The sequence below is a fragment of the Dicentrarchus labrax genome, unplaced genomic scaffold, assembly GCF_905237075.1.
Source record: "Dicentrarchus labrax unplaced genomic scaffold, dlabrax2021, whole genome shotgun sequence".
Lineage (NCBI taxonomy): Eukaryota > Metazoa > Chordata > Actinopteri > Moronidae > Dicentrarchus > Dicentrarchus labrax.
Window position 1 is genome coordinate 237,557 of NW_026136719.1, and position 26,034 is coordinate 263,590.

The following is a 26,034-nucleotide window of genomic DNA, read 5'->3' on the forward strand; positions in this document are numbered from 1 at the left end:
TGTTTTTACCATGTTTTGACACAATGTGGACAAGAGCACTGTGTAGTCTTACCTGTTCACAACAGCACCTGCAGACGACTGCAGAAGATCACACTCACAGGAAGTGACAGTGAAGTGTCGTAAGTCACACAACAGAAAAACAATTAACAAAATTAAAGCTGGCCCAAAAGGAATATACACAGAAACCATTTTATACAAGAAAAATAAAATGTTCAAACATGAACAGGGATGGATAATTGCTGAAATAACTACTATAATACATTGGTTACACTAACATATATTCCCATCCCACACACCGCCTACTCTGTTAAATAATATTTAATGGCAACGATCACTGCCATACAATAATTTCAAATAAATATTTTTGACTGCTATACCATCTTTTCTAAAAGAGCCTCATAGTGAGTTTTTTAAATTTTTTTATCTTTCTCTCTGTTGTATTACAGCATCTGGACTCAGGATTGTGCTGCTGGGAAAAAGTGAGGACAAACAGACAACACTTGGAAACTTCCTCATCAGGAACCAAGCTTTTCATCACCAAAAACTGTCCCCAATCACACACTGTGTGGTAGCCAATGGAGAGTGGAGAGGAAAACCATTAACAGTGGTGAAAACTCCAAACATCTTCAGTCTGTCTGTGGAGGCCGTGAGAAGAGAGATGAAGAGCTGTGTGACTCTGTGTCCAAATGTCCTTCTGCTGTTAGTGAAACCTTCTGATTTCACTGAGGAGAACAGACAAACACTGAAGTTCATCCTGAGTTTGTTTGGTCAAGATGCTTTAAAACACTCAATGGTCATCATGACACATGAGGCGAAAAAGAGTAAAACTGTTAATGAACTCCTTAAAGACTGTGGAGGAAGACACTACAACATGGCTGAAGATGACCACACATTGTTAATGCAGAAGATTGAGAACATTGTGCATGAAAACAAAGGAACCTTCCTCACCTTCACTAAACTCATCAAACCAGCTTTAAACCTGGTTCTGTGTGGGAGGAGAGGAGCAGGGAAGACTTCAGCAGCCAAGGCTATTTTAGGTCAGACAGAGTTTCATTCAGTCTCCAACTCATCAGAGTGTGTTAAACATCAGGGAGAGGTGTGTGGACGTTGGGTTTCCCTGGTGGAGCTGCCTGCCTTGTATGGAAAACCTCAGGAGGCAGTGATGGAGGAATCACTCAGGAGTATCTCCCTCTGTGATCCTGAGGGTGTCCATGCCTTCATCCTGGTCCTACCTGTGGGTCCCCTCACTGATGAAGACAAGAAAGAGTTAGAGACCATCCAGAACACATTCAGCTCTCGAGTCAATGACTTCACCATCATTCTGTTCACTGTGGACTCAGATCCTACAGCTCCAGCTGTTGTTGACTTTGTGAAAGAAAACAGAGACATCCAGGAGCTCTGTCAGAGCTGTGGAGGAAGATATGTTGTTCTCAACATCAAGGACAAGCAGCAGATCCCAGAACTGTTGGACATGGTGGAAAAAAATACTAAAAATAAACCACACTGCTACACGACTGAAACATTTGCACATGCACAAATGGATAAAGTCATACAACTTGAGAGGCTGATAAAGAAGAACAAGATCACTGGTAAGTACTTTGCTTATAAATTTTATTTTCTGTTTGTGTAAAATGTGTTACATTATTTGCTACAATTCAGTCTTAGTTTATACTGTAACAATTCTGAATATTTAAATTAACTCCTGGTCTTTATATTTCACAGGTGATGATGAAGAACGGAGTCCAGAGTGTCTCAGGATTGTGCTGATAGGGAAGACTGGCTGTGGAAAGAGCTCTTCAGGAAACACCATTCTAGGAAGAAAAGAGTTTAAAGCTGAATCAAGCCAAACATCAGTCACTAAACGTTGTCAGAAAGAACAGAGTGAAGTCGATGGTCGTCAGGTGGTTGTGGTCGACACTCCTGGTCTGTTTGACAATAGTTTGTCTCATGAAGAAGTTCATGAGGAGATGGTGAAATGCATCAGTCTTCTGGCTCCAGGACCACATGTCTTCCTGTTGGTGTTACAAATTGGCAGATTTACACCAGAGGAGAAGGAGACATTAAAACTTATCAAGGAAGGATTTGGGAAGAATTCTGAGAAGTTTACCATCATTCTTTTAACTGGAGGAGATTCACTGGAACGTGACAAAGTGTCCATTGAAGAATACATTGACAAGAAGTGTGATGATTCCTTTAAGAAGCTGATCTCTGACTGTGGAGGAAGATACCATGTGTTTCATAACTATGATAAACACAACCGCACACAGGTCAGTGAGCTGATAACCAAGATTGACACCATGGTGAAGGAAAATGGAGGCAGCTGCTACACTAATGAGCTGCTGCAAGAGGCTGAAGCATCGATAAAGAAAGAAATGGAGAGAATCCTGAAGGAGAAGGAAGAAGAGATGAATAGAGAGAGGGAGGAGCTTGAAATAAAACAAGAGGGAGAAATGAAAGAAATGAAAAGAAGAATGGAAGAACAGAGAGCAGAAATAGAAAAGGAGAGAAAACTGAGAGCAAAACAACTTGAAGAAAAGGAGGAAAACATAAAAAAAGAGCGTGAGAAGAGAAAGAAAGAACAGGAAATAAGAGAAGAAGAAGACCAGAAGAGAAAACAACAGGAAGAAATTCAACAACAGGAGTGGAAACAGAAAGTTGAAGCTTTGGAGGAAAAAATAAAATCAGAGTCAGAATCAAAGGAAACCATTGATAGAAAGCTGGAGGAGAGCAGAGAAGAGATGAGAAAAGAACGAGAGAACTGGGAGAAACAACAAAAAGAATGGTGGGAAAAACAAAATGAAGACAATGAACAGAGACAAGAGGAGGAACAAACAAGACTGAAAAAGCTTCAAGAAGAATACGAACAGGAAAGAGAAAACGATAGAAAGAAAAGAAAAGAAGAGGATCGAATCAGAAGAGAACAAGAGGAAAAAGAGAAAGAAGAACAGAGAGCAGAAATTGAAAAGGAGAGAAAACTGAAAGAAAAACAACTTGAAGAAAAGGAGGAAAACATCAAAAAGGAACGTGAGGAGAGAAAGAAAGAACAGGAAATGAGAGAAGAAGAAGACAGGAAGAGAAAACAACAGGAAGAAATTCAACGACAGGAGTGGAAACAGAAAGTTGAAGATTTGGAGGAAAAAATAAAATCAGAGTCAGAGCAAAAGGAAATCATTAATAGAAAACTGGAGGAGAGCAGAGAAGAGATGAAAAAAGAACGAGAGAACTGGGAGAAACAACAAAAAGAATGGTGGGAAAAACAAAATCAAGAAAATGAAAAGAAACAACAGGAGGAAGAAACAAAACTTAGAAAACTTCAAGAAGAATACGAACAGGAAAGAGAAAATGATAAAAAGAAAAGAGAAGAAGAGGATCGAATCAGAAGAGAACAAGAGGAAAAAGAAAAAGAAAAGCAGAGAGCAGAAATTGAAAAGGACAGAAAACTGAGAGAAAAACAACTTGAAGAAAAAGAGGAAAAAATCAAAAAGGAACGTGAGGAGAGAAAGAAAGAACAGAAAATGAGAGAAGTAGAAGACAGGACGAGAAAACAACAGGAAGAAATTCAACGACAGGAGTGGAAACAGAAAGTTGAAGCTTTGGAGGAAAAAATAAAATCAGAGTCAGAATCAAAGGAAACCATTGATAGAAAGCTGGATGAGATTAGAGAAGAGATGAGAAAAGAACGAGAGAATGAAGAGAAAAAACAAAAAGAATGGTGGGAAAAACGATATCAACAAGATGAAAAGAAACGACAGGAGGAACAAACAAAACTGAAAAAACTTCAAGAAGAATACGAACAGGAAAGAGAAAACTATGAAAGGAGAAGAAAAGAAGAGGATCAAATCAGAAGAGAACAAGAGGAAAAAGAGAAAGAAAAACAGAGAGCAGAAATTGAAAAGGAGAGAAAACTGAGAGAAAAACAACTTGAAGAAAGGGAGGAAAAAATCAAAAAGGAACATGAGGAGAGAAAGAAAGAACAAGAAATGAGAGAAGAAGAAGACAGGAAGAGAAAACAACAGGAAGAAATTCAACGACAGGAGTGGAAACAGAAAGTTGAAGCTTTGGAGGAAAAAATAAAATCAGAGTCAGAATCAAAGGAAACCATTGATAGAAAGCTGGAGGAGAGCAGAGAAGAGATGAGAAAAGAACGAGAGAACTGGGAGAAACAACAAAAAGAATGGTGGGAAAAACAAAATCAAGAAAATGAAAAGAAAAAACAGGAGGAACAAACAAAACTTAGAAAACTTCAAGAAGAATATGAACAGGAAAGAGAAAAATATGAAAAGAAAAGAAAAAAAGAGGATCGAATCAGAAGAGAACAAGAGGAAAAAGAAAAAGAAAAACAGAGAGCAGAAATTGAAAAGGAGAGAAAAATGATCGAAAAACAACTTGAAGAAAAGGAGGAAAACATCAAAAAGAACGTGAGGAGAGAAAGAAAGAACAGGAAATGAGAGAAGAAGAAGACAGGAAGAGAAAACAACAGGAAGAAATTCAACGACAGGAGTGGAAACAGAAAGTTGAAGATTTGGAGGAAAAAATAAAATCAGAGTCAGAATCAAAGGAAACCATTGATAGAAAGCTGGAGGAGAGCAGAGAAGAGATGAGAAAAGAACGAGAGAACTGGGAGAAACAACAAAAAGAATGGTGGGAAAAACGAAAACAAGAAGACGAAAAGAGGCAACAAGAGGAAGAAACAAGACTTAGAAAGGTTCAAGAAGAATACGAACAGGAAAGAGAAAACTATGAAAAGAAAAGAGAAGAAGAGGATCGAATCAGAAAAATACAAGAGGAAAAAGAGAAAGAAAAGCAGAGAGCAGAAATTGAAAAGGAGAGAAAACTGAGAGAAAAACTTCTTGAAGAAAAGGAGGAAAACATCAAAAAGGAACGTGAGGAGAGAAAGAAAGAACAGGAAATGAGAGAGGAAAAAGACAGGAAGAGAAAACAACAGGAAGAAATTCAACGACAGGAGTGGAAACAGAAAGTTGAAGCTTTGGAGGAAAAAATAAAATCACAGTCAGAATCAAAGGAAACCATTGATAGAAAGCTGGAGGAGACCAGAGAAGAGATGAGAAAAGAACGAGAGAACTGGGAGAAACAACAAAATGAATGGTGGGAAGAACGATATCAGGAAAATGAACAGATACGACAGGAGGAACAAACAAAACTTAGAAAACTTCAAGAGAAATATGAACAGGAAAGAGAAAACTATGAAAAGAAAAGAGAAGAAGAGGATCGGATCAGAAAAATACAAGAGGAAAAAGAGAAAAAAAAACAGACAGCAGAACTTGAAAAGGAGAGAAAATTAAGAGAAAAGCAACTCAAAGAAAAGGAGGAAAACATCAAAAAGGAACATGACAAGAGAAAGAAAGAACAGGAAATGAGAGAAGAAGAAGACAGGAGGCGAAAACAACAGGAAGAAATTCAACAACAGGAGTGGAAACAGAAAGTTGAAGCTTTGGAGGAAAAAATTAAATCAGAGTCAGAATCAAAGGAAACCATTGATAGAAAGCTGGAGGAGAGCAGAGAAGAGATGAGAAAAGAACGAGAGAACTGGGAGAAACAACAAAAAGAATGGTGGGAAAAACAAAATCAGGAAGATGAACAGAGACAACAGGAGGAACAAACAAGAATGAAAAAGCTTCAAGAAGAATACGAACAGGAAAGAGAAAATGATAGAAAGAAAAGAAAAGAAGAGGATCAAATCAGAAGTGAAAAAGAGGAAAATGAAAAAAAAGAGATTGAGGAGAACTATAAGAAAAAACTAGAGGATCTGAAGAAGACATATGAAGAAGAAGCTAGAAAGAAGGCTGAAGAGTTCAATGAATTCAAAGAGAAATACAAAAAGGAATCTGCAGCTCTGAAGGAAGAACATGAGAAACAAATGAAAGACAAAGATCTACAATATAACTTCTTAAAGGCTCTCAAAGACCACAATGAAGAACACATAAAGAAAAAACATCAAGAGGAAATGTGTGAAGTAGTGAAATGTGTGACCAAAAAGAAAGAAAACATGAGAAAAATCAAAGACTTACTGAAAAACACAAAAAAAGAAATGAAGAGAGAACAAAATGAGGAAATAAAGAAGAAGCTGCAACAAAAACATGAAATAGAAATAAATAAGTTGATACAGGAACTGATGACACAAGTCGACACATCAAGCTGTCACATTTTATGAGATTTGTTCGAGGTAAACTTCACAACAACAGATCAGTTTCAGAAGTTTCCTTTTTTCTACTTTCATTTAGTTTCAATCAGTGAAACTTTAAAGAAGGAAATATTCCATAGTAATATTCAGCAGTGGACTACACTGTAACCATTCAATTAAATTCAATTACATTTTATTTGTATAGCGCCAATTCATATCACAAGTTATCTCAGGACACTTTTCTAATAGAGCAGGTCTAGACTGAACTCCTTATAAAATTATTTACAAAGACCTGACAGTTCGCACCATGAGCAAGCACTTGGCAACAACGGCAAGGAAAAACTTATTTTTAAGAGGTAGAAACCTTGGACAAAACCCGGCTCTAGGTGGGTGGCAGCAGGTGCACAGCAACAACAGTAGCAACAACTACACTAATAGTAGTGACTGATGGTGATGATGAACATGAAGAAGATGATGACAACGACGACGACAGCCACATCGATGGGGGACAATGAGCAATGATAATAGTAATAATTGTAACTGTAGTAATAATAATAATATCAGTGATATTAGCAATGGCAGTAAAGCAGGACCATGGCAGGAGGCTCCACCAGGATCAATAAGAACCTGCGAGACGAGAAAGCACAAGAACTCCGGGGAAGAAGTGAAGTTAGTAACATGCATTAATGGAACATGAATGAGTGCAGAAAGAGAGAGGAAGAGAGGAGCTCAGTGCATCATGGGAAATCCCCCGATAGTCTAGGCCTATAGCAGCATAACTAAGGGATGGTTCAGGACTCACCTGATCCAGCCCTAACTATAAGCTTTATCAAAGAGGAATGTCTTAAGCCTACTCTTGAATGTGGTGAGGGTGTCTGCCTCCAGAACCACAACTGGAAGCTGGTTCCACAGGAGAGGAGCTTGGTAACTGAAGGCTCTGGCTCCTGTTCTACTTTTAGAGACTATAGGAACCACAAGTAGCCCAGCATTCAGAGAACGTAGTGTTCTAGAGGGGTAATAGGGTACTATGAGCTCTTTAAGATATGAAGGGGCCTGACCATGAAGAGCTTTATAGGTGAGGAGGAGGATTTTAAATTCTATTCTACATTTTACAGGGAGCCAATGCAGAGAAGCTAGTACAGGAGAGATGTGATCTCTTTTTCTAGTTCCTGTCAGTACTCGTGCTGCAGCGTTCTGAATTAATTGGAGCGTTTTAATGGACTTATTGGGGCAACCTGATAATAAAGAGTTGCAGTAATCCAGCCTTGAAGTAACAAATGCATGAACTAGTTTTTCTGCATTTGTCTGAGACAGGATGTGTCTAATTTTATGTAATATTACACAGATTAAAAATTAACTTTAACCAGAGCTGTCTCTTTGCTGTGATGAACTCTAAATCCTGACTGAAAACCCTCAAATAAACTATTGTTATGTAGAAAGTCACACAACTCTTTGGCGACAACTTTCTCCAGAATCTTAGAGAGGAAGGGGAGGTTAGAGATCGGTCTATAGTTGGCTAAAACCCCTGGGTCAAGAGTGGACTTTTTAAGAAGGGGTTTAATTACAGCTACTTTAAAGGACTGTGGTACATATCCTGATAATAAAGAAAGATTAATCATATCCAGTAAAGAAGTGCCAATTAAGGGAACAACTTCTTTAAGCAGCCTAGTTGGGATCGGGTCTAATAGACAGGTTGATGGCTTGGAAGTAGAAATTATTGAAATTAGTTGATGCAGCTCGATAGCAGAAAAAACATTCCGAATATATATCTGATTTTACATTTGTTAAAGTTCCTGAAATTGGAGAGACAGCGATACCTGTTGAGAGCATTAGGTGATTAATTTAATCATAAAAGAAGCTCATAAAGTCGTTACTACTGAGGGTTATGGAGATACGTGGCTCAGTGGAGCTGTGACCTAGGGTTCTTCTTGTTTTCTTCTATTAGTGCTGAATAATAGGCTCCTCTGGCATTACAGAGGGCCTTTCTATATACTTTTTAGGACTATCTTGCCAAATTGAGCAATATTTTAATAGTTTGGAAGAAAGCCATTTCCTTTCAGATTTCCATGTTTTTGCTTTAATTGGCAGGTTGTTAGCCTCCTGTTATAATATTTTCATATTTTTATGGGCAATAGAATCTAATGTTGTTCGTAGTGAGCCTGCAGCAAGATGATCAATTTGGAAGGGACTACAGTAATGATAGGACTCTGTTATATTCAGACATGGCATTGAATTAAACACTGATAGAATCTCCTCCTTAAATATTGCTACAGCACTGTCGGATAGACGTCTGCTGTAGGATTTTTTTTTCATCAGCAGGTAACCATAGTAACAGTAGTGATGCTGCAGGCTTCATCAGTAACTGAAACTAAAGCCGAGTGCAGAATATAAAGAATCTCTACATGTTTGTGCTCAGACTGTGATCATATTGATGTGGAGGTGCAGAAACCTCACAGCTGATCTCAGACAAGCTTTTGCAGATTAAAACTTTATTGAAGAGAAACTTTTTGTTTACTTGTTTTTATGTGTTGTTTCAGTTTGTTCTGTGAAGTCAATAAGAGCATCTGATAATATCTCCCTCTGGCTCAGCTCCAGTGTTCAGTCTGAGAGATTTCTGGATGTTTGAGTTGGATTCTTTAAATGACAAAATGTTGATTTCAGTCTGTTCTGTCTCGTGATAAATGAGGCTTTAAACAGTTAATAACTCACTGACTCTGTACAATCATTGGTGTGGTTTTGTTTTAAGTTTGTGTCCTCTAAAGTTTTATAAAATCTGCATTATATTGTAGAGATAATGATAATGATAATGTATAAGTTGATTATTGTAAACAAGTTTCAGTCTGTAGAAAGTCTTTATGATATGATGTATTTGTTCCTAATTATTAGTGTAATTATTGACGGATTAAAACCAGACAACAGCTCAGTAAAGAAAGACTTCAGCAGCTGGAAGCTCTGTTTGGTCATTAGAGATGATCTTTGTTTTCTTTTGAATATGAGAAAGAAAATGATGTTTGTGAGTGAAATGAAATGTTTAGATATCATTCACCCTGTTTTCTCTGCATCACCCAAATCACAAATATCACAGCAAATATTAAATATGAATCCAAGCTGAATATCATTTAAACTGCTCATCAGATGAATCAGAATGATAAAGAATGACTTTATAGACAATGAATGCTTTGATGTTTCTCTGTTTTGTTACATGTCCAATAAGAATAGATGCTTTATAACTGATGACATCAACTTCAGACAGAATTCAGATGAATCTTTAATTGTATGTTCTGTGTTTGATCTTTGGTTTCTGTGTTTATCATTATGAAAGATGAATAAAGTGTTTCCCTGTAGTTCACTGTGACTCTTGTTAAATGCTGTAGTCAAACAGACTCTTCTGCTCTGCACCTCTCTTGTGTGTTTGCATGTCAGTGTCTAGCAGATGGAGCTCCAACCTTCACATTCATCAGAGCTTTTTATTCTCAATTGTTTCTATTAGACTTTGACAAACATATATTTACCATTTTATTAACATTTAAATTAAAGTTGCCATTTCAGATTTCACAGGTGAAACAGAATCAGAAAAATGAGTTATAGAACTTTAATGAACATTAAAATAAAGTCAAAGTTAACTCAAAGGTTTTCATTTTTATTTTCAACCCAGGCTGCAGATTGTATATGTTTTATATTAAGTCCTCCATTTCAGAAAAATCTTACAGAGAACAGGTTAGTCCACACAAACAAAGACATACACACACATACAGGTTTTTATGCACTAAGAGGACACCACTGCCCAAACAGGTTTTTGTTATATTAGAGAGACACCCCTTGCTGAGTTTGAATGTTTAACCCATGTCTGTGTGGGTTTCCCCATAATCAAAACGTGTATGTAAGTCTGCAGTCAATATCACTGACTACAGAGACCTGAACATTGCCACAACAGTGCTGACTTGGTTAGATATGTGTATAAACTGTAAACACTGACAACAAGATGGTTCAATGATGGTTGTGAGCTGTGTGATGAACATTTGTGATCATATCTTTTTAATATATTTAATATGTCTTTTGAATATCAATTACAAATAGACTCAAAGAATCAATAATAACATATCTGCCATCCACTAAAGAGTCTCAAGAAGAAACAACTTGATACTGAAGAAGGGTTTAATACAGAAAGACATACAGGATGACAAGATAAACAGATACATTAGAGCTCAGAGGTGTTTCAGTTGTTGCCCAATTTATCTTCCTGTCTCTAAACCCCCGATTTAAAAGAAAAACTCTTTATTTTTGGGGCTGAGAGGGTGATTTTGTGAGTAGAATCTGGTTTTTATGTGATTTCCTCCCAAAGCCAGAAACATAATGGAGAGTTTTCTGTCTGATTTATTGTTAAAGAATACAACAGCTGACATGAAGGAACATAAATGCACCTACAGAAGGCGCTATAAATAATGTGTGTTATTAATGTGCATCAGACTGTAATATACAGCATACTGTCAATGTTCAGACTACAACAGGCCCTCCTCCATACACTGCTCATAGGCTGACACCTGCTGGTGACTTTATGGAACTGCAGCTGACAGTTGGAGTGAAAATAAAGGCAGAAAATAGGAAGAAAGCTCAAACTAATGTGAAAATAAAGCAAATTTTTATCACTTGAATACAAAACCATGTTGACTGTAGAGTCCTGCAGTTTGAATAAGCTGTAATATGATAGTAAAGACTGAGTAGAATAATAGCAAAGACAGTACAACAGCCAGACCTTTGATTCCTGTTGTTATCAGTGCTATGAGAGCCGTTTAGAGGAGCGGTTCTCAATGGGGGTCGGTACCGCCCCCATTGAGAAGTGGCACCATGAGTCCGGACTCTCTCCGGACAGACCCCTTATAAATCCCCCCGAAGAGACAGGGGCCTGCTGGGTAACTCCGGTAGCACATATACTAAAATTGTAACTATACAGATAAGATTAGCATGGCCCCCTTGGATTGCTCCTCTGGCTTGATGATTTCTAATGATTATGGATCAGTACAATAAGATTATTGATCCCTCACTGGGGAAATGTACTCGCTGCAGCAGCTCCCGATACAACACAGCAGTTTATTTATTGATGTAGTGCAAAAAGTACACAGTGTAAATATTACAATAAAGAATACTAAGAAAAAATATCATAACAATATAATACAAAATATAGAGTTTATGATTAAAAATATATGGCCTACACTATATGTAGTATGCAAGTAAGAGATGTGGTGTGCAAAAATATTTTAAACATCGCCCAAAGAATCACACTGCCTCCGCCGGATAGCCTTCTTCCCATAGTGCATCCTGATGCCATGTGTTTCCCAGGTAAGCGACGCCCAGCCATCCACAAGATGTAAAAGAAAACGTGATTCACTATCTTCCAGTGCTCCGTTGTGCAGTGATGCTCCCGTGCCCATTGTAGACACTGTCAGCAGTGGACAGGGGTCAGCATGGGCACCCTGACTGGTCTGCAGCTACGCAGCCCCATACACAACAAACTGCTCTGTACTGTGTTCTGATACCTTTCTATCAGAACCAGCATTAACTGTTTCAGCAATTTGAACTACAGTAGCTCGTCTGTTGGATCGGACCACATCAAAAAGTACCAAACACTGACTGTTTGTCAGGATGTGCTAGTGAGTAGATGAATTTAAGAAATGAGAATGAAGCAGTGTCAAGCATCTGCACTCATGAAAAGGTCATTTCAGACTCTGAGAACTGAAATATGTCAAGAACATGACTTCCAGAAGCTGTAAATATTATGTAAAAGTTTGGACACTGGTCATTTTTTATTGGAGATGAAGAGTCAAGGAAATCTTTTTTAATTATTTTAAACATTATGAGTTGACCATCATAAATGTAATATTGCATAATGTATAACTGGATACTTTGTCAGTGCACCTGGTTGATTCAATATTTGTTAGTTTTATATGAACAATAGCAGTCCCAAAATCAGAGTTTAAAAATGATAACATACATAACTTTGTATATTATTTTATTGAGGCTCTGATAGAGATGTGTGTGCCAATTTAGTGTCCCATAAGTCTATATGACAACATTTTGATCCATCTTCCTTCAATCTGCCTTAACTGATATGCCAGCATATATTAAAAATATACAGAACATATGAATGTCAGTAGACATCAGGGAGTTGGGTTTCAAAAGTTGTGTTAAATTACTGGCACATAGGCTGAATTGTTTCTTTAAAGATTGCTCTGTTTCTAGATGAGTGTTACAGAGAGTGTGATTCACATTTACAGTTTCTTATTTTTCTTATCATACTGAAACATGCAAACATGTTCTGAGCCAATTGTTTTTTTCTTGGACTGATGACGCAGCACAAAATCCAGCAGGTGATTAACCCCTTAACTGCTAAAATTAAACTCAAACGGTTCATGAATTATATTCTAATGTTCATTAGCCCACACAGCCCACGACTCTAAAGTGAAATCAGTAATTGGAAACAGACCTCTGTTGATGCTCAGGTGAGTGTCTACTGTACAGATCAGATTTGGACTGAGAGCTTTTCATTATCACTGGAGATTCACCACTGTCCTGTAGATGAACACAATAACAATCATACAGATATTTTAAATATTACAACTGTTAAATAATATTAAAATGTTTGTTGTTTTGTTTTTTGATGATTGACAGTTGAGGAAGAGGATGTGCCTGCTTCAGTGGGCAGCCACTAGGAGACTGCTTAAAGGGTGTGGATGAAAGGTTGGTATGTGTCCAAACTGCTGAGGCTGGTATTTTATTAGTCAAATGACTGTAGAGACAGACTGAGGACACATCAGGAGACCTTTACCAGGTAAGAGAGAGACAACATGTATGTGTGGGTGTATAAGAGACAGAGGCAAGTTTATTTATTTATCATATATATATATATGGATTTAAAGGTAAGCAGAGGGGTCAGATGGTCACAGAGCCAGATACAGACTGTGGTCCTGAAGCACTGTGATATTTTATAGACAAGCAGCACACTTCCACAAAAAATGATCGATTACAATATTGTCATCATCTGAAATCCAACAATCCAATCATTTTGCTGGATTCATTTTTGTAAGTGTGGAGGAAACTGGTTTGGAAGATAGAAATGCTTAAATCCAGCAGCTGGAAATATTCCATTAATTTGATTTTGATAAACAAAACTGGATGTTTATTGTTGTCATTTTTAATTGCTGGGAAGGAAAGAATCAATTACCAATTTTGTAGGGAGTAACAGTAAAGTAATATAACTAGTAGTGTAACTAAGTATTAACAACAGTACCAAAGAGCTCTGACTAAACTTTAAAAAGTGTGCAGCACCTATTTACTACGATGAACGCAGTGTCGGCCTACTGTGTGATAGAATTATTGATGTAAATCTACTTAAAACATCAGCAGATAAAGATGAGAGCAACTTAAAACAACACGCATTGTGTGCAGCTGTTTGAAATGGAGAAATGCTGCTGAAAGAAAACTGATGCTTTCTGTCCTTTGGTCTGAAATAAGATTCTTATTTAGTTAGACTTCTGACAGTGTGTTTTAAATGTTGACTCATAATCAACATTTGAATCAAAGATTTCAGATTTAAATAAACAGAATGAGGAAGAGTTAGATCTGCCTTTGTGACTGGTTAGAGCAACATCAGTTACCTCAAGTTAGAGTATGAAAAATGTCTTTTTACACACACCATGGGACGTGATTGAGGACATATATTATTAGCACATACATAAGATTATTTAAACCTAACCTTTAAACCACAAACTACAGCTGGGAGGGTTGTTATGTTTGTATGACAGAGACCAGATGAAGCCTGTTCAACTGGCTGTGCCTCGACTCTTATTCTATTTTTAGTGGCTCCTTTGTCCTTCATTAATTTACTTCAGGTAAAGGGTGGACCTATTCCCTGAACTGAGTAGAATTTGTGCCAAAAAACTGTAATCGAAGGCAAAAAATCATCAATTTTGGAAATCCCAAACAACTGTCAGTATTCTTAAATGAGAATCTACCATCTTTTTCTCAAAGTTAATTGATCTGTGATCTTACAAACAAATCACTTTAAAGAAATACAACACTGAGCTGAAGCCAAACTACCAAAATGTTACTTAAACCACACCTTAAAAACCTGTTGAACACCGAGGATGTGCTTCACTGTTACAAATACAACAGTCTGATTTTAGTGAAACCGAGTAAGATTATGTAATTTGATTTGGAACAAAGGGGGCTCAAAAATAACAATTCGATTACAGTTTGAAATTCTTGATGGCAGACAGATTCTCTTTGAGTCTAACTTGAAGAAACTGACTTCCTTTCTAGTTGTGAATCCATTTCAGATGTAAAAGAAAGTGTGAGCTGTGATTTACTTGCTGATCTGACAAAACAGGAACCCGTCCACTGCTGACTTGGAGGTCAGACCTCCTGGTAAGTGTAAATGTTTGATAAATATAAATGGGCCTCAATCGATGTTAGAACATTAAATTGACACCTATTTCATTGTTGTTGTTTTTTGCAGGGCTGAAATCTATCATGGAAGCTTCAAGAAACCCTTTCAGCAGCTGTGAGTGAATTCATTACACATGGTTATCATCATATACTGCACACAAAGATCTATAAGATTAATTTGTGTGTTTTTTCTTTAATAGTGTTCAAACGAAACCCATCAAACAACCCATCACCAGAGGACAGAAAAATGATCCAATGTAAGTAAAGATTGTTCCATGCAGTCCATAACATGACATAAGATGCCTTCATTCACAGTTCTGAATCACGAAGAATGTCAATAACCACATTGTAATACTATGATTATACACTGATCAGCCATAACATTAAGACCACCTGGGCTCCATGACTGGTCCCAGACCAACAAACTGTGATGCACTGTGTGTTCTGACCCCTTTCTATCAGAACCAGCATTAGCTGTTTCAGCAGTTTGAGCTACAGTAGCTCGTCTGTTGGATCGGACCACACAGGACAGTCTTAGCTCCCCAGCTGCATCAATGAGCCTCCCCCCATGACCCTGTCTCTGGTTCTGTTCCTTCCATGGACCACTTTTGATAGGTACTGACCTCTGCAGACCGGGAACACCCCAGAAGAGCTGCAGGTTTGTAGATGCCCTTGTCAAAGTGGCTCACATCCTCATGCTGCCCATTTTTCCTACTTCTAACACATCAACTCAGTCAACGACTGAGAGAGAGACCCCCCCCAGTCAATGTTATTCACTTCACTTGTCAATGGTCATAATGTTATGGCTGATTGGTGTATTACGTTATCATTGTGCAAATGTATATTGCCTGTGATATATCTCAAGAGTGGAAAATAATCCTAATAGTACTGTCATAATGCTAATGAGTATCACATTGCCCAGTAAGACACAATATTAGACAGAAAGAAGACTAAAAACTGTTTCTAACTACAATAGTGTAGTTATTTTATCTGCACATCTAGCTGACAGTTGGTAATTGGGTGCTGTTGGCCACAGTTTATTTGGTGTGTTCAGAAACACTGGGAGATTAAACAATATTATGTTTATATTTTATGTTTTTTCATTAGATGTGCTTTAGTTAGTTGACAAAATTGACAAAATTCTACTTGAATTGGCTCCAGCTGAAACTTTTCAGTAATTGTCTTATCAGTTCAAATGTTTTAATCAGCTTTCGTGTCACCTCTAGTTTCTTCACAGTCAGATTATTTTGTTAGGGCACCAAACTGAGTTTATTTCCAGTGAATAAGTCTTTCTATGTTGTATTACAGCATCTGCCTTCAGAGTTGTGCTGTTGGGGAACAGTGAAGATGTAAAGACAACACTTGGCAACTTCATCCTTGGAAACCAATATTTTGATTTCCCAAATCAAAGATTTCATAAACAAGTCAAAGACTTTGTGGCCATCTGTGGAGAGTGGAAAGAAAACTGTGTAAAGGTAGTAAAAAGTCCAGACATGTTCAATTTGTCTGAGGAGGCAGTGAAACAACAGATGAGGAGGTGCATTAGTCTTTGTCCTCCTGGACCAAATGTTCTTCTGCTGTTAGTGAAACCTTCTGATTTCACTGAGGAGAACAGACAAACACTGAAGTTCATCCTGAGTTTGTTTGGTCAAGATGCTTTAAAACACTCAATGGTCATCATGACACATGAGGGGAATGAAATGAGTTTCTCTGTTAATGAACTCCTTAAAGACTGTGGAAGAAGACACTACAGCATGTGTAAAAATGACCGCACATTGTTAATGGAGAAGATTGAGAACATTGTGCATGAAAACAAAAGAACCTTCCTCACCTTCACTGAAGAGACCATAAAACCAAAGTCTGAACTCATCAAACCAGCTTTAAACCTGGTTCTGTGTGGGAGGAGAGGAGCAGGGAGGACTTCAGCAGCCGAAGCCATTTTAGGTCAGTCAGAGCTACGTTCACACGGTGTTAGACATCGGGCAGAGATGTGTGGACGTTTGATTTCCCTGGTGCAGCTGCCTGCCTTGTATGGAAAACCTCAGGAGACCGTGATGGAGGAATCACTCATGAGTATCTCCCTCTGTAATTCTAAGGGTGTCCATGCCTTCATACTGGTCCTACCTGTGGGTCCCCTCACTGATGAAGACAAGGGAGAGTTAGAGACCATTCAGAACACATTCAGCTCTCGGGTTAATGACTTCACCATCATTCTGTTCCCTGTGGAATCAGATCCTACAAGTTTTCTTAACTTTGTCAGAAGTGACAGAGACATCCAGAAGCTCTGTCAGAGCTGTGGAGGAAGATATGTTGTTCTCAACACCAACGACAAGGAGCAGATTACTGAGATTTTGGATTTGGTGGATCAAATGAGACCCAAGGACAAACCTTGCTGTTACACAACAGAAACATTTGCGCATGCCCAAATAGAAAAGATCAACATGCAAGAAGCTGAACTTCAGGCGCTGAAAAGGGGTATTACAACTTGTAAGTATGTGTAACGTTCTTATACCTCTAGACTAACTCAGTGGGATTCCCACAGGGTCCATGAGAGGGTTCCAGAGGGTCCACAGCAAAAGGGGAATTATTTATTTTCACTAGAATTACATCCATAAATTACACAGTGAGTGTATGATTACTGTATTTTGATCCTGGGTTTTATAAACTTCCTGTAATAAAACATCTGGAAGCAAACGATCTGATGGGGAACCCTGGGACAAATAACTAACATCAGCAAGCATTTTGAACCATTGAGAAAAAGGCTTCAGCCTAGGTAAGATGTGGTGTTTTTTCAGACCACAGTCTGTTAGCATTCCTGGCCAGGGTTCAGCATGCTAGTGCCCCAGTGTTAAGATGAAGCCACGTGTTACGGCCATAAAGTAGTGAGCGCAACCTTGAACAATGTAGTAGCCTGTGCCCTCTACAGGGGCTGAAGGTGAGTGACTGGGCAGTTATGCGGAGATGGAAGGGCATGTATAACAGCAGCATGAACGTATGATATCGTGACTGCCAGCCCCTAACAATGACTGTGAGGAAATTATGACTGAGCTTGTATGAGAGGAGTGAATAGTCGTATAATAAGAGGAAAATCACTACAGGCCCTAACATACATGCAAAAGAACTTTGGCTCGAGCTTAATGTCTCCAGTACTGAATTGTCAATTATTTTGCAGGTTGTGACAAGAAGCAGAGCCCAGAGTGTCTCAGGATTGTGCTGATAGGGAAAACTGGCTGTGGAAAGAGCTCTTCAGGAAACACCATTCTAGGAAGAAAAGCGTTTAAAGCCAAATCAGCCCAAACATCAGTCACTAAACACTGTCAGAAAGAACAGAGTGAAGTCGATGGTCGTCAGGTGGTTGTGGTCGACACTCCTGGTCTGTTTGACAATAGTTTGTCTCATGAAGAGGTTCATGAGGAGATGGTGAAATGCATCAGTCTTCTGGCTCCAGGACCACATGTCTTCCTGTTGGTGTTACAAATTGGCAGATTTACACCAGAGGAGAAGGAGACATTAAAACTTATCAAGGAAGGATATGGGAAGAATTCTGAGAAGTTTACCATCATTCTTTTAACTGGAGGAGATTCACTGGAAGATGAGGAGCAGTCGATCGATGACTACATTTACAAAGACTCTGATGATTCCTTTAAGAAGCTGATCTCTGACTGTGGAGGAAGATACCATGTGTTTAATAACCGAGATAAACACAACTGCACACAGGTCAGTGAGCTGATAACCAAGATTGACACCATGGTGAAGGAAAATGGAGGCAGCTGCTACACTAATGAGCTGCTGCAAGAGGCCGAAGCTTCAATAAAGAAAGAAATGGAGAGAATCCTGAAGGAGAAGGAAGAAGAGATGGAGAGAGAGAGGGAGGAGCTTCAAAGAACATATGAGAAAGAAATGCAGGCGATGAAAAGCAGAATGGAAAAACAAAGAGCAGAAACTGAACAGGAGAGGAAACGGATGGACAGAAAACTTGAGGAATACATCAGCAAGGAACTTGACAGAAGAAAGAAAGAACAAGAAAGGAGAGAAGAAGAAAACAGACTGAGGAAAAGACAGGAAGAACAGCAGCGACAGGAGTGGAAACAAAAACAGGAAACATTGGAGGTAAAAATAAAACAAGAATCTGAATCAAAAGAAACCATTGATAGAAAGCTGATGGAGACTAGACAAGAGATGAAGGAAAAACAAGAGGCTTGGGAAAAAGAACGAAGAGACTGGTGGGAGAATCAAAGAATTGAGCAGCAACAGGAAGAACATGCAATGATAAAAGAACATGAGAAGGAAAAGGAAAGACATGAAATCAGAAAAGAAGAGGATAGAAACAGAAGAGAATGGGAGGAAAAGGAGCAAAAGGAGTTGGAGGAAAGGTTTGCGAAATCCCTGACGGATATGAAGACGTCGTATGAAGAACAAGCCAGAAAGAAAGCGGAGGAATTCAATGCATTTGGAGAGAGATGCAAAAAGGAGTTGAAAGAGCGTGAGGAGGAAATTAAAGCCAAAGATGAACAGTATGACATCTTAAAGGCGCTTTCAACTCAGAGTGAAGAACAAATTAAGAAAAAACATCAAGAAGAAATCAAAAACTTAGTGCAGTGTTTCGCCAAGAAAAGAAAAAATATGAAAAAAATCAGTGACTTACTGAAACAACAGGACCTAGAAATGACAAGTGTGGAAAGCCTGACGGAAAAGGAAAACCTGCAGAAAACACATGAAAAACAAACAAGTGATTTGATACAGGAACTTCTGAATGTCGAAACACCTTGTCCCATCTTATGAGGCGTTTTCATTTCTAGCCAAGGCGATGGCAGTCTGCCCACCACTTTGCTCTGGACTGAAATATCTTAACAACTATTGGTTGGATTGCTAATAATGTTTGTACAGACATTCATGGTTCCCAGCTAATATTACAATGCTAGCAAACTAAGAAGGTGAACAAGGTCACAGACAGAGGGTTCTTCTTGTACCAAAAAAAAATATAAAAAATCACAAATTAACCTCAACAGGCTTCACAATCTATACAGCATACAATACCCTCATTCCATATACCCTCACTTCTGATCTGAGGAACAACTCATTGACAGGGAAAAACTCAAAGAAACATCACGGAAGAGCAACTGAGGAGGGATCCACTTCCCAGGATGGACAGATATGCAAATGATTTCATGTGCACAGAATTACTGGTAGACTTGGTCAAAAATACCCTCTTGGATGCCTTCTACAGTGGCCCAGTCTACAAGAAAACATGGTAAAATGTAAGCAAACATAATAAAGTGGCTTCTAGGCTGTTCCCTTCAAGTGGAGAAAACACAACACAGTGCCATATAGGCCACCCTACTGTTTCATCATAAATACATCCCAACTTTCTGTGCACTGGTGCCCCACTGCATGCAGCCAGTGCCCTTTCTGTTGCTTTTGTCCCTCAGACAGCCTGAGTACAGAATAGACCAACATAGAAACATTACAGTGGGGCGTTCTGGTAGCTCACATGGTAGAGGTGGGGCTCCATGTGCCTCGCTGCAGTGGCCATTAGTTCAAATCCTACCTGTGGCCCTTTGCTGCATGTCATCCCCTCACTTAGAAGTTCTGAAGGGATATGAATCTGCAGGTGACCATAGCAACAGTACTGATGGTTCAGGCTGTGTTGACCCTTATCAAGAGTTAAACTGACTAAAAACTAACTTTAAACCATGGAGGAGGATGTTGCTCTTCCTGAGGTTTTTCAGTCTTCAAAATCTTTATGATGTATTGTTTTTGTTTTCTACTGTACTATTTGTTGGATATAATTTGCTTTTTTGTTTTATTTGTTCCTAATTATTAATGTAATTATTGACTGATTAAAACCAGACAACAGCTCAGTAAAGAAAGACTTCAGCAGCTGGAAGCTCTGTTTGGTCATTAGAGATGATCTTTGTTTTCTTTTGAATATGAGAAAGAAAATGATGTTTGTGAGTGAAATGAAATGTTTAGATGTCATTCACTCTGTTTTCTCTGCAACACCCAAATCACAAATATCACAGCAAATATTAAATATGAATCCAAGCTGAATATCATTTAAACTGCTCATCAGATGAATCAGAATGATAAAGAATGACTTTATAGACAATGAATGCTTTGATGTTTCTCTGTTTTGTTACATGTCCAATAAGAATAGACAGAATTCAGATGAATCTTTAATTGTATGTTCTGTGTTTGATCTTTGGTTTCTGTGTTTATCATTATGAAAGATGAATAAAGTGTTTCCCTGTAGTTCACTGTGACTCTTGTTAAATGCTGAAGTCAAACAGACTCTTCTGCTCTGCACCTCTCTTGTGTGTTTGCATGTCAGTGTCTAGCAGATGGAGCTCCACCTTCAGGTGTCATATACCTGTTGGAAGTCTGTTGGTATCTGAGTAATAATGAACTCTTTATTTTGCCCACCACAGTTAATGTTAATGCCTGTATCATCTGAAATATGTCATAGAGTAGACCAACATGTACGTTGTATAAAGATATTGTACAATATCGTATAATGATGTAAAACATGGACACACTTTATCAGCTACACCTGCCTGGTTCAATGTTTGGACTTTTATTTCCAGAACAGTAAAAATAATAATTAAAAATATATTTTTCGATTTTTAATCAGGTCGATACGCCCATATAACCAGAGGAGCATAAAGACATTTAATTTCACTGATAATAGAGTTTTAATGGTATTTGTGTAATAAAGAGAGACAACCTACACACTGACTTTAATGTGACAACATTTAGATCCTGTGTGAATCTTCCTCGGCTCAGTCTGTCAACATTTAATGTTAAAGTGTCACAGTCTACATTTTAGATAAGAGGAAGAACAGAAAGTATTTTACCTGACATTTTGTTTCCTCAATACACACCCTGTTCAGATATTTCAGTACTGAATACATACTGTGTGAATATGAGTTCAACTCAGAGACAAATGTTTGAAGAGATACTCATTTATCAGAGCTTTTTATTCTCAATTGTTTCTATTAGACTTTGACAAAGATATGTTTACTGTTTCATTAACATTTATATTAAAGCTGCCATTTCAGATTTCACAGGTTAAACAGAACCAGAAAGAGGAGTTATATCACTTTAATTAACATTACAATAAAGTCAAAGTTAACTCAGAGGTTTCCATTTGTATTTTCAACCCAGGCTGCAGATTGTATATGTTTATATTAAGTCCTAATTTTAGAAAAATCTTACAGAAAACAGGTTAGTTCACACAAACAAAGACATACACACACATACAGGTTTTTATGCACTACGACAGGGGTCATCAACTGTATTTGTCTAAGGGCCAGAATTTTTCTCTGCGGACACTGTAAGGGCCAGATGATCGTAAAATAAAATAAAATTAGTATAATAATTAGTTAGTAATTAGTAATATAATTTGTATTGTAATATTATTATCTTCTATAATATTATAAAATATTACGGCCAAGTGTTTACAAAAGACATAAAGGAAATGGTATCTTTTTATTCTCCTCTCCAAAACTTAGCCAACTTTCTTCTTCTTCTTCTTCTTCTTCATGACTTCCGGGTCTGGTCCCACAGGACTGGTCCATCCCTCAGGTCGGGTCCCCTTAGTGGCCTGGCGCACTTCCGTTTTGAGAAATGAATTTGCAGCATTTCTCTCACAGTTGTTTTGGGTTTTGTAAGTTTTTGGTTTTGCACATTCCCGCTTTTGCAGCGTTTTGCCGTTTGCGGCGCGTTTGCCCTTGTCGGCCACCGTACATATTACCTGTACTGCAGAAAGCCCCTAGGGGGTGATAGCGATATTTTAGGCTTCATATTTATGAGGCTGTCAAGCTATGGAATTAGATTTGTGCCAAAAGAAACAAACAAAAATAGGAATTTGAGAGAACTTAAAACTAATTTCAAAAATAAAACTTATAACTTGCAATCAAATAATTTGTCAAATAGTGTAAAATATTGCTCCAGAATCCTGTTTTCCTACCTTTCCCTTTGCAATAATTCCTGCCAAATTCCTGGTAAAGATTTTAGATTAAACTTCCTTGAGACAAAACTTTAAAGAGAGTACAGTGCTTTGCAAATTAATTCAAGTGTACCTCAACATCTGGCTCAGTCACAGGTGTTTGGAGCATCCCAATGTGCCAAAGCTGCCCTGGGGAGAGGTTTCCTTCAGTTCTGATAGGATGATTGTTCCAGCTACCCAGAAAGCACTCCAGGTCAGACTTCAGGTGTGGGAGAAACACATAATGCACACAAAAGAGGTGCATCTCATCTGACAGGTCAATCAGTCGCTCTTCTTCCATTGTATGAAGTATATCATAGTATTTGCAGGTGACCGCTGACCACACGTCACGCCACAGCCTCTCTATTCTGAGGAGAATTTAAAATGTATATAATTAAAACTTGCTGCACAAGCATGCCGACAACAATTCAAGCACAGTACACAGGTCGCGTTCTGCTCTGATAGTAGTGGCTTTTACCTTTGATTGTGGACACTTTTTCCAGCAATGAAGCTACCACGTCCTGTTCCTCGCACAGAGAACATGCATCGGGCAATGTCCACATTTTCCACCCACTGGTCACCACGTACTCTAAAAGAATGTAAGCAGTCATCATTCAACATGCTGGGGTGGGGCCCAGGTATTAGCCAATAGTGAAGCCCATTAGAGGGTGCAACCCCCACAATTTACAGAAAAGAACAATGGCTTTTTGCTTAGGAAGTTTCCCAAATTCAGTGAGATGATGTGGAAATAACTCACTGTCAGCCATGTTCAAATTCTCTAAAAGCTGATGAAAGGAGCTTCCTAACTTATCTCTTTCAGCAGAGAATACACTGTCCCTTCCTTACAACATCTAATTATTCTATATTATTAAACCATGTAAACCTTTCACTCCAGTCTTCAATTATACGTCTGCACTTTGTAGTTTGTCTCTGTATTTATCATCCATGTCATGTATTCTCATTTACAACTTTGACCTCATGGCGTTGTCTATCAGATCAGGGAAAAGTAATTAGGAAGGAAAATTATTTTTACTATTTGCAGCCAATGACTTTTTAGCAGCACTTTGAATTAGATGTACTTCCTACCTTGAGGGCCATCCATGTTTCCAGACACCATCCAAGAAGAAGGAGAATGCAGCTGAGGCTTTGTTGTTGGCAGCAGCATCACGATACAGGATCTATGCAGAGAGGATTGGGGGAACAGAATTCTTTATCATAAGGTCTCATCACTGTGACATATGTTTTTAGTTTCTTTTGTCAGGCAGAACATTGACATCCCCTTCTGGAGAAGCCATCAATCCCACCAAATATCACGACATTAAATCTGAGAAAAAAAGTACATTACATTTGGCATGAAAAATCAGTGGATATCAGAAAGAAAAAAACAGTTGTCAGATGGATTACATGTTTTTATTGTGGAGAAATTACATCACATTTGTTTTTATTGTGGGTACATGCATATGTGTGTTCAGTGAAAGCAAAAAGATTTACAGTGAGAGACGGAGTGAGAGGACACAAGAGAGAAAAACTCACCAAATTAATTTATGGTTGGTGTCTATATGAACCAAAGACAGTGGTGCAGGAACACAGTAGGTTCTGCGAGCGACAAATCCAACCAGCTCCATCCACCCGTTGCATAGTAGCCTTCACCCTGTGCCATGGACACGGTAGCCTCTCGCTAACAGCTCACCTTTCACCAGTCTATACCCAGCATAGGGCATTCTTGATTTTATGGACCTCACAGCATGATCAAGTTCATCATCAGACATTTTGGAATAGCATCCAGAAACAGAAAGGCCATGTTCTTTCATCCGCCTATTAAGTGTTCTTCTTGAAACACCATACAACCTGGCTAACTGTTCTAAAGGAAGTGAAGAGGAAAGGAGACTTTTAAGATCATCTGCATGAATTTCCAGGCGTGGCCGTCCCACCTCTCCCACAGTGGCAGTTACACCATCTGACACGTTAACTGATGTTTCTGAAACAGATTGAATGGGCAAACTAAGGATGTTGATCAACTCCTGTAGACAGTGAATGAGTTCTGGTGGATGTTTAAGTGATCTGTTGCCATTGTTGCCGAGGAAAGCTCTTGTTGAGCCACATCCAGGAGGTACTCCATATCTAACGTCTCATTTCTGAGGATCAAGCTGAATCTTGCTTGAATCTTCTGCAACAGTTCCTTTCTTACTTGCTCCTGCAATCACAGACATCGCCAGATGTCAGAAGTACATAATGTCTATAGAACTGAACACATTTCATTACATTATACGAAAACACTTTCTCACAGACTGCACTATAATTGAAACGGGCCACGACCCTACATCCTATATGATTAATAATATAATGGTCCATGTATTAGGATTTAAGTTCAAAATAAAAACATCAATTGTCCCATTAACTTAAGTGTGATATTAGCTGGATCATAACATGTTGTAATAGATAGGTAGGTCATTTTTCTTTCTCTTCTTCTTTTCTGACAGGAAAGCTAAATTAAATCCCTCTTTCCTCTTTCATTACCGAAACCTTGCTTTACTGTACTTATAACTTATAACACACCTAAATGTTACTCACAGACAATATATGTAATGTATGTAATAAATACTTTTAAAAGTGTGAGTTTAGAGAGAGAAGCAGAGGGAACCGTAAACACAATAATGTCAATATTTTACACTATTTGACAAATTATTTGATTGCAAGTTATAAGTTTTATTTGTGAAATTAGTTTTATGTTCTCTCAAATTCTTATTTTTGTTTGTTTCTTTTGGCACAAATCTAATTCCATATCAAGCTGTCCATCACTGTCACATGCAGGTCGTAGTTTGAAGAAGAAAGGCTTTCTGAATATATTTGAATGAAAGTTGGCACTCTCTAAGAGCCTTAAGCGGAAAGTTGATGCAGAGAACCGCAGCTTTAATGAAGAATGGACTGATAAGTACGTATTCATAGTGCCAACTTTTAGAAATGCTGTACCTGTGTGCCTCATTTGTAACGAAACTGTCGCTAAAGAATACAATGTGAGGTGTCACTACAACACAAAGCATGCAAGCTTCAAGGAGTCCTGTCCTGAACAGTCCGAGAGAAGTTGCTGCTTTGAAATCTCAGTACTCCCATGCCAGCGGAATTATTAACCGAACCTCAACTGAACAAGAGAGGGCAACAAGTGCGTCTCTGCAGGCAGCCTGGGTACTCTCCAGGCACAACAAGCCCTTTACAGATGCTGAGGTTTTTAAGGAGTGCATGGTGGCTGTTCTGGAGCAACTTGCCACTGACAAATCTACAGACAGGATAATTCCGTCTGTCAAACAGATACCTGTCTGCTAAAACTGCTGTTCGCTGTGTCCATGTTTTCCCATTTGAACGCACTAAGTCTACAACTACAGGGGAAAGAAAAACCTGTGGTGAATATGGTGGAAAAACTTGATGCTTTTGGAAACAAACTTGATCTTTTCCACGAAGATTTGTT

At 38.3% G+C, this 26,034-nt stretch overlaps 4 protein-coding genes across 11 annotated transcripts in view; all 4 read left to right on the plus strand.

Moving 5' to 3' along the window:
• LOC127351824 (GTPase IMAP family member 8-like) overlaps window positions 1-26,034 on the plus strand; it is a 79,886-nt gene that overhangs the window by 37,970 nt on the left and 15,882 nt on the right. Inside the window, exon 1 of one of the 8 annotated variants that reach the window (XM_051379786.1) lies at window positions 12,928-12,968. The exons of 6 other annotated variants lie outside the window; for them this stretch is intronic. The gene's annotated coding sequence lies outside the window, so the exon portion shown is untranslated. Of the gene's footprint in view, window positions 1-12,927; window positions 12,969-26,034 lie in introns of those variants that run through there. One more of the 8 variants, XM_051379776.1, reaches the window with a different exon arrangement.
• On the plus strand, window positions 1,106-20,836 carry LOC127351827 (uncharacterized). Its single transcript, XM_051379797.1, has 3 exons — window positions 1,106-1,232; window positions 16,709-17,071; window positions 17,757-20,836. The coding sequence occupies exons 1-3, from the start codon at window positions 1,163-1,165 to the stop codon at window positions 19,364-19,366; spliced, it is 2,043 nt and encodes a 680-aa protein (XP_051235757.1). The 5' UTR covers window positions 1,106-1,162; the 3' UTR covers window positions 19,367-20,836.
• Window positions 2,274-4,501, plus strand: LOC127351826 (golgin subfamily A member 6-like protein 22). Its single transcript, XM_051379796.1, has one exon. The coding sequence runs from the start codon at window positions 2,298-2,300 to the stop codon at window positions 4,446-4,448; it is 2,151 nt and encodes a 716-aa protein (XP_051235756.1). The 5' UTR covers window positions 2,274-2,297; the 3' UTR covers window positions 4,449-4,501.
• LOC127351828 (golgin subfamily A member 6-like protein 22) lies at window positions 4,445-6,289 on the plus strand. The gene has a single exon (XM_051379799.1). It carries the CDS (start codon window positions 4,445-4,447, stop codon window positions 6,170-6,172), a length of 1,728 nt encoding a protein of 575 aa, XP_051235759.1. The 3' UTR covers window positions 6,173-6,289.

Bases quoted from the DNA above. Each gene is read 5' to 3' on its own strand.
- LOC127351827 (XM_051379797.1), top strand. From the start codon at position 1,163: ATGGAGGAATCACTCAGGAGTATCTCCCTCTGTGATCCTGAGGGTGTC. The intron at 1,233-16,708 runs CTGTGGGTCCCC...TACTGGTCCTAC, and splicing joins TGCCTTCATCCTGGTCCTAC to CTGTGGGTCCCCTCACTGAT. The intron at 17,072-17,756 runs GTAAGTATGTGT...ATTATTTTGCAG, and splicing joins GAAAAGGGGTATTACAACTT to GTTGTGACAAGAAGCAGAGC.
- LOC127351826 (XM_051379796.1), top strand. From the start codon at position 2,298: ATGGTGAAGGAAAATGGAGGCAGCTGCTACACTAATGAGCTGCTGCAA.
- LOC127351828 (XM_051379799.1), top strand. From the start codon at position 4,445: ATGAGAGAAGAAGAAGACAGGAAGAGAAAACAACAGGAAGAAATTCAA.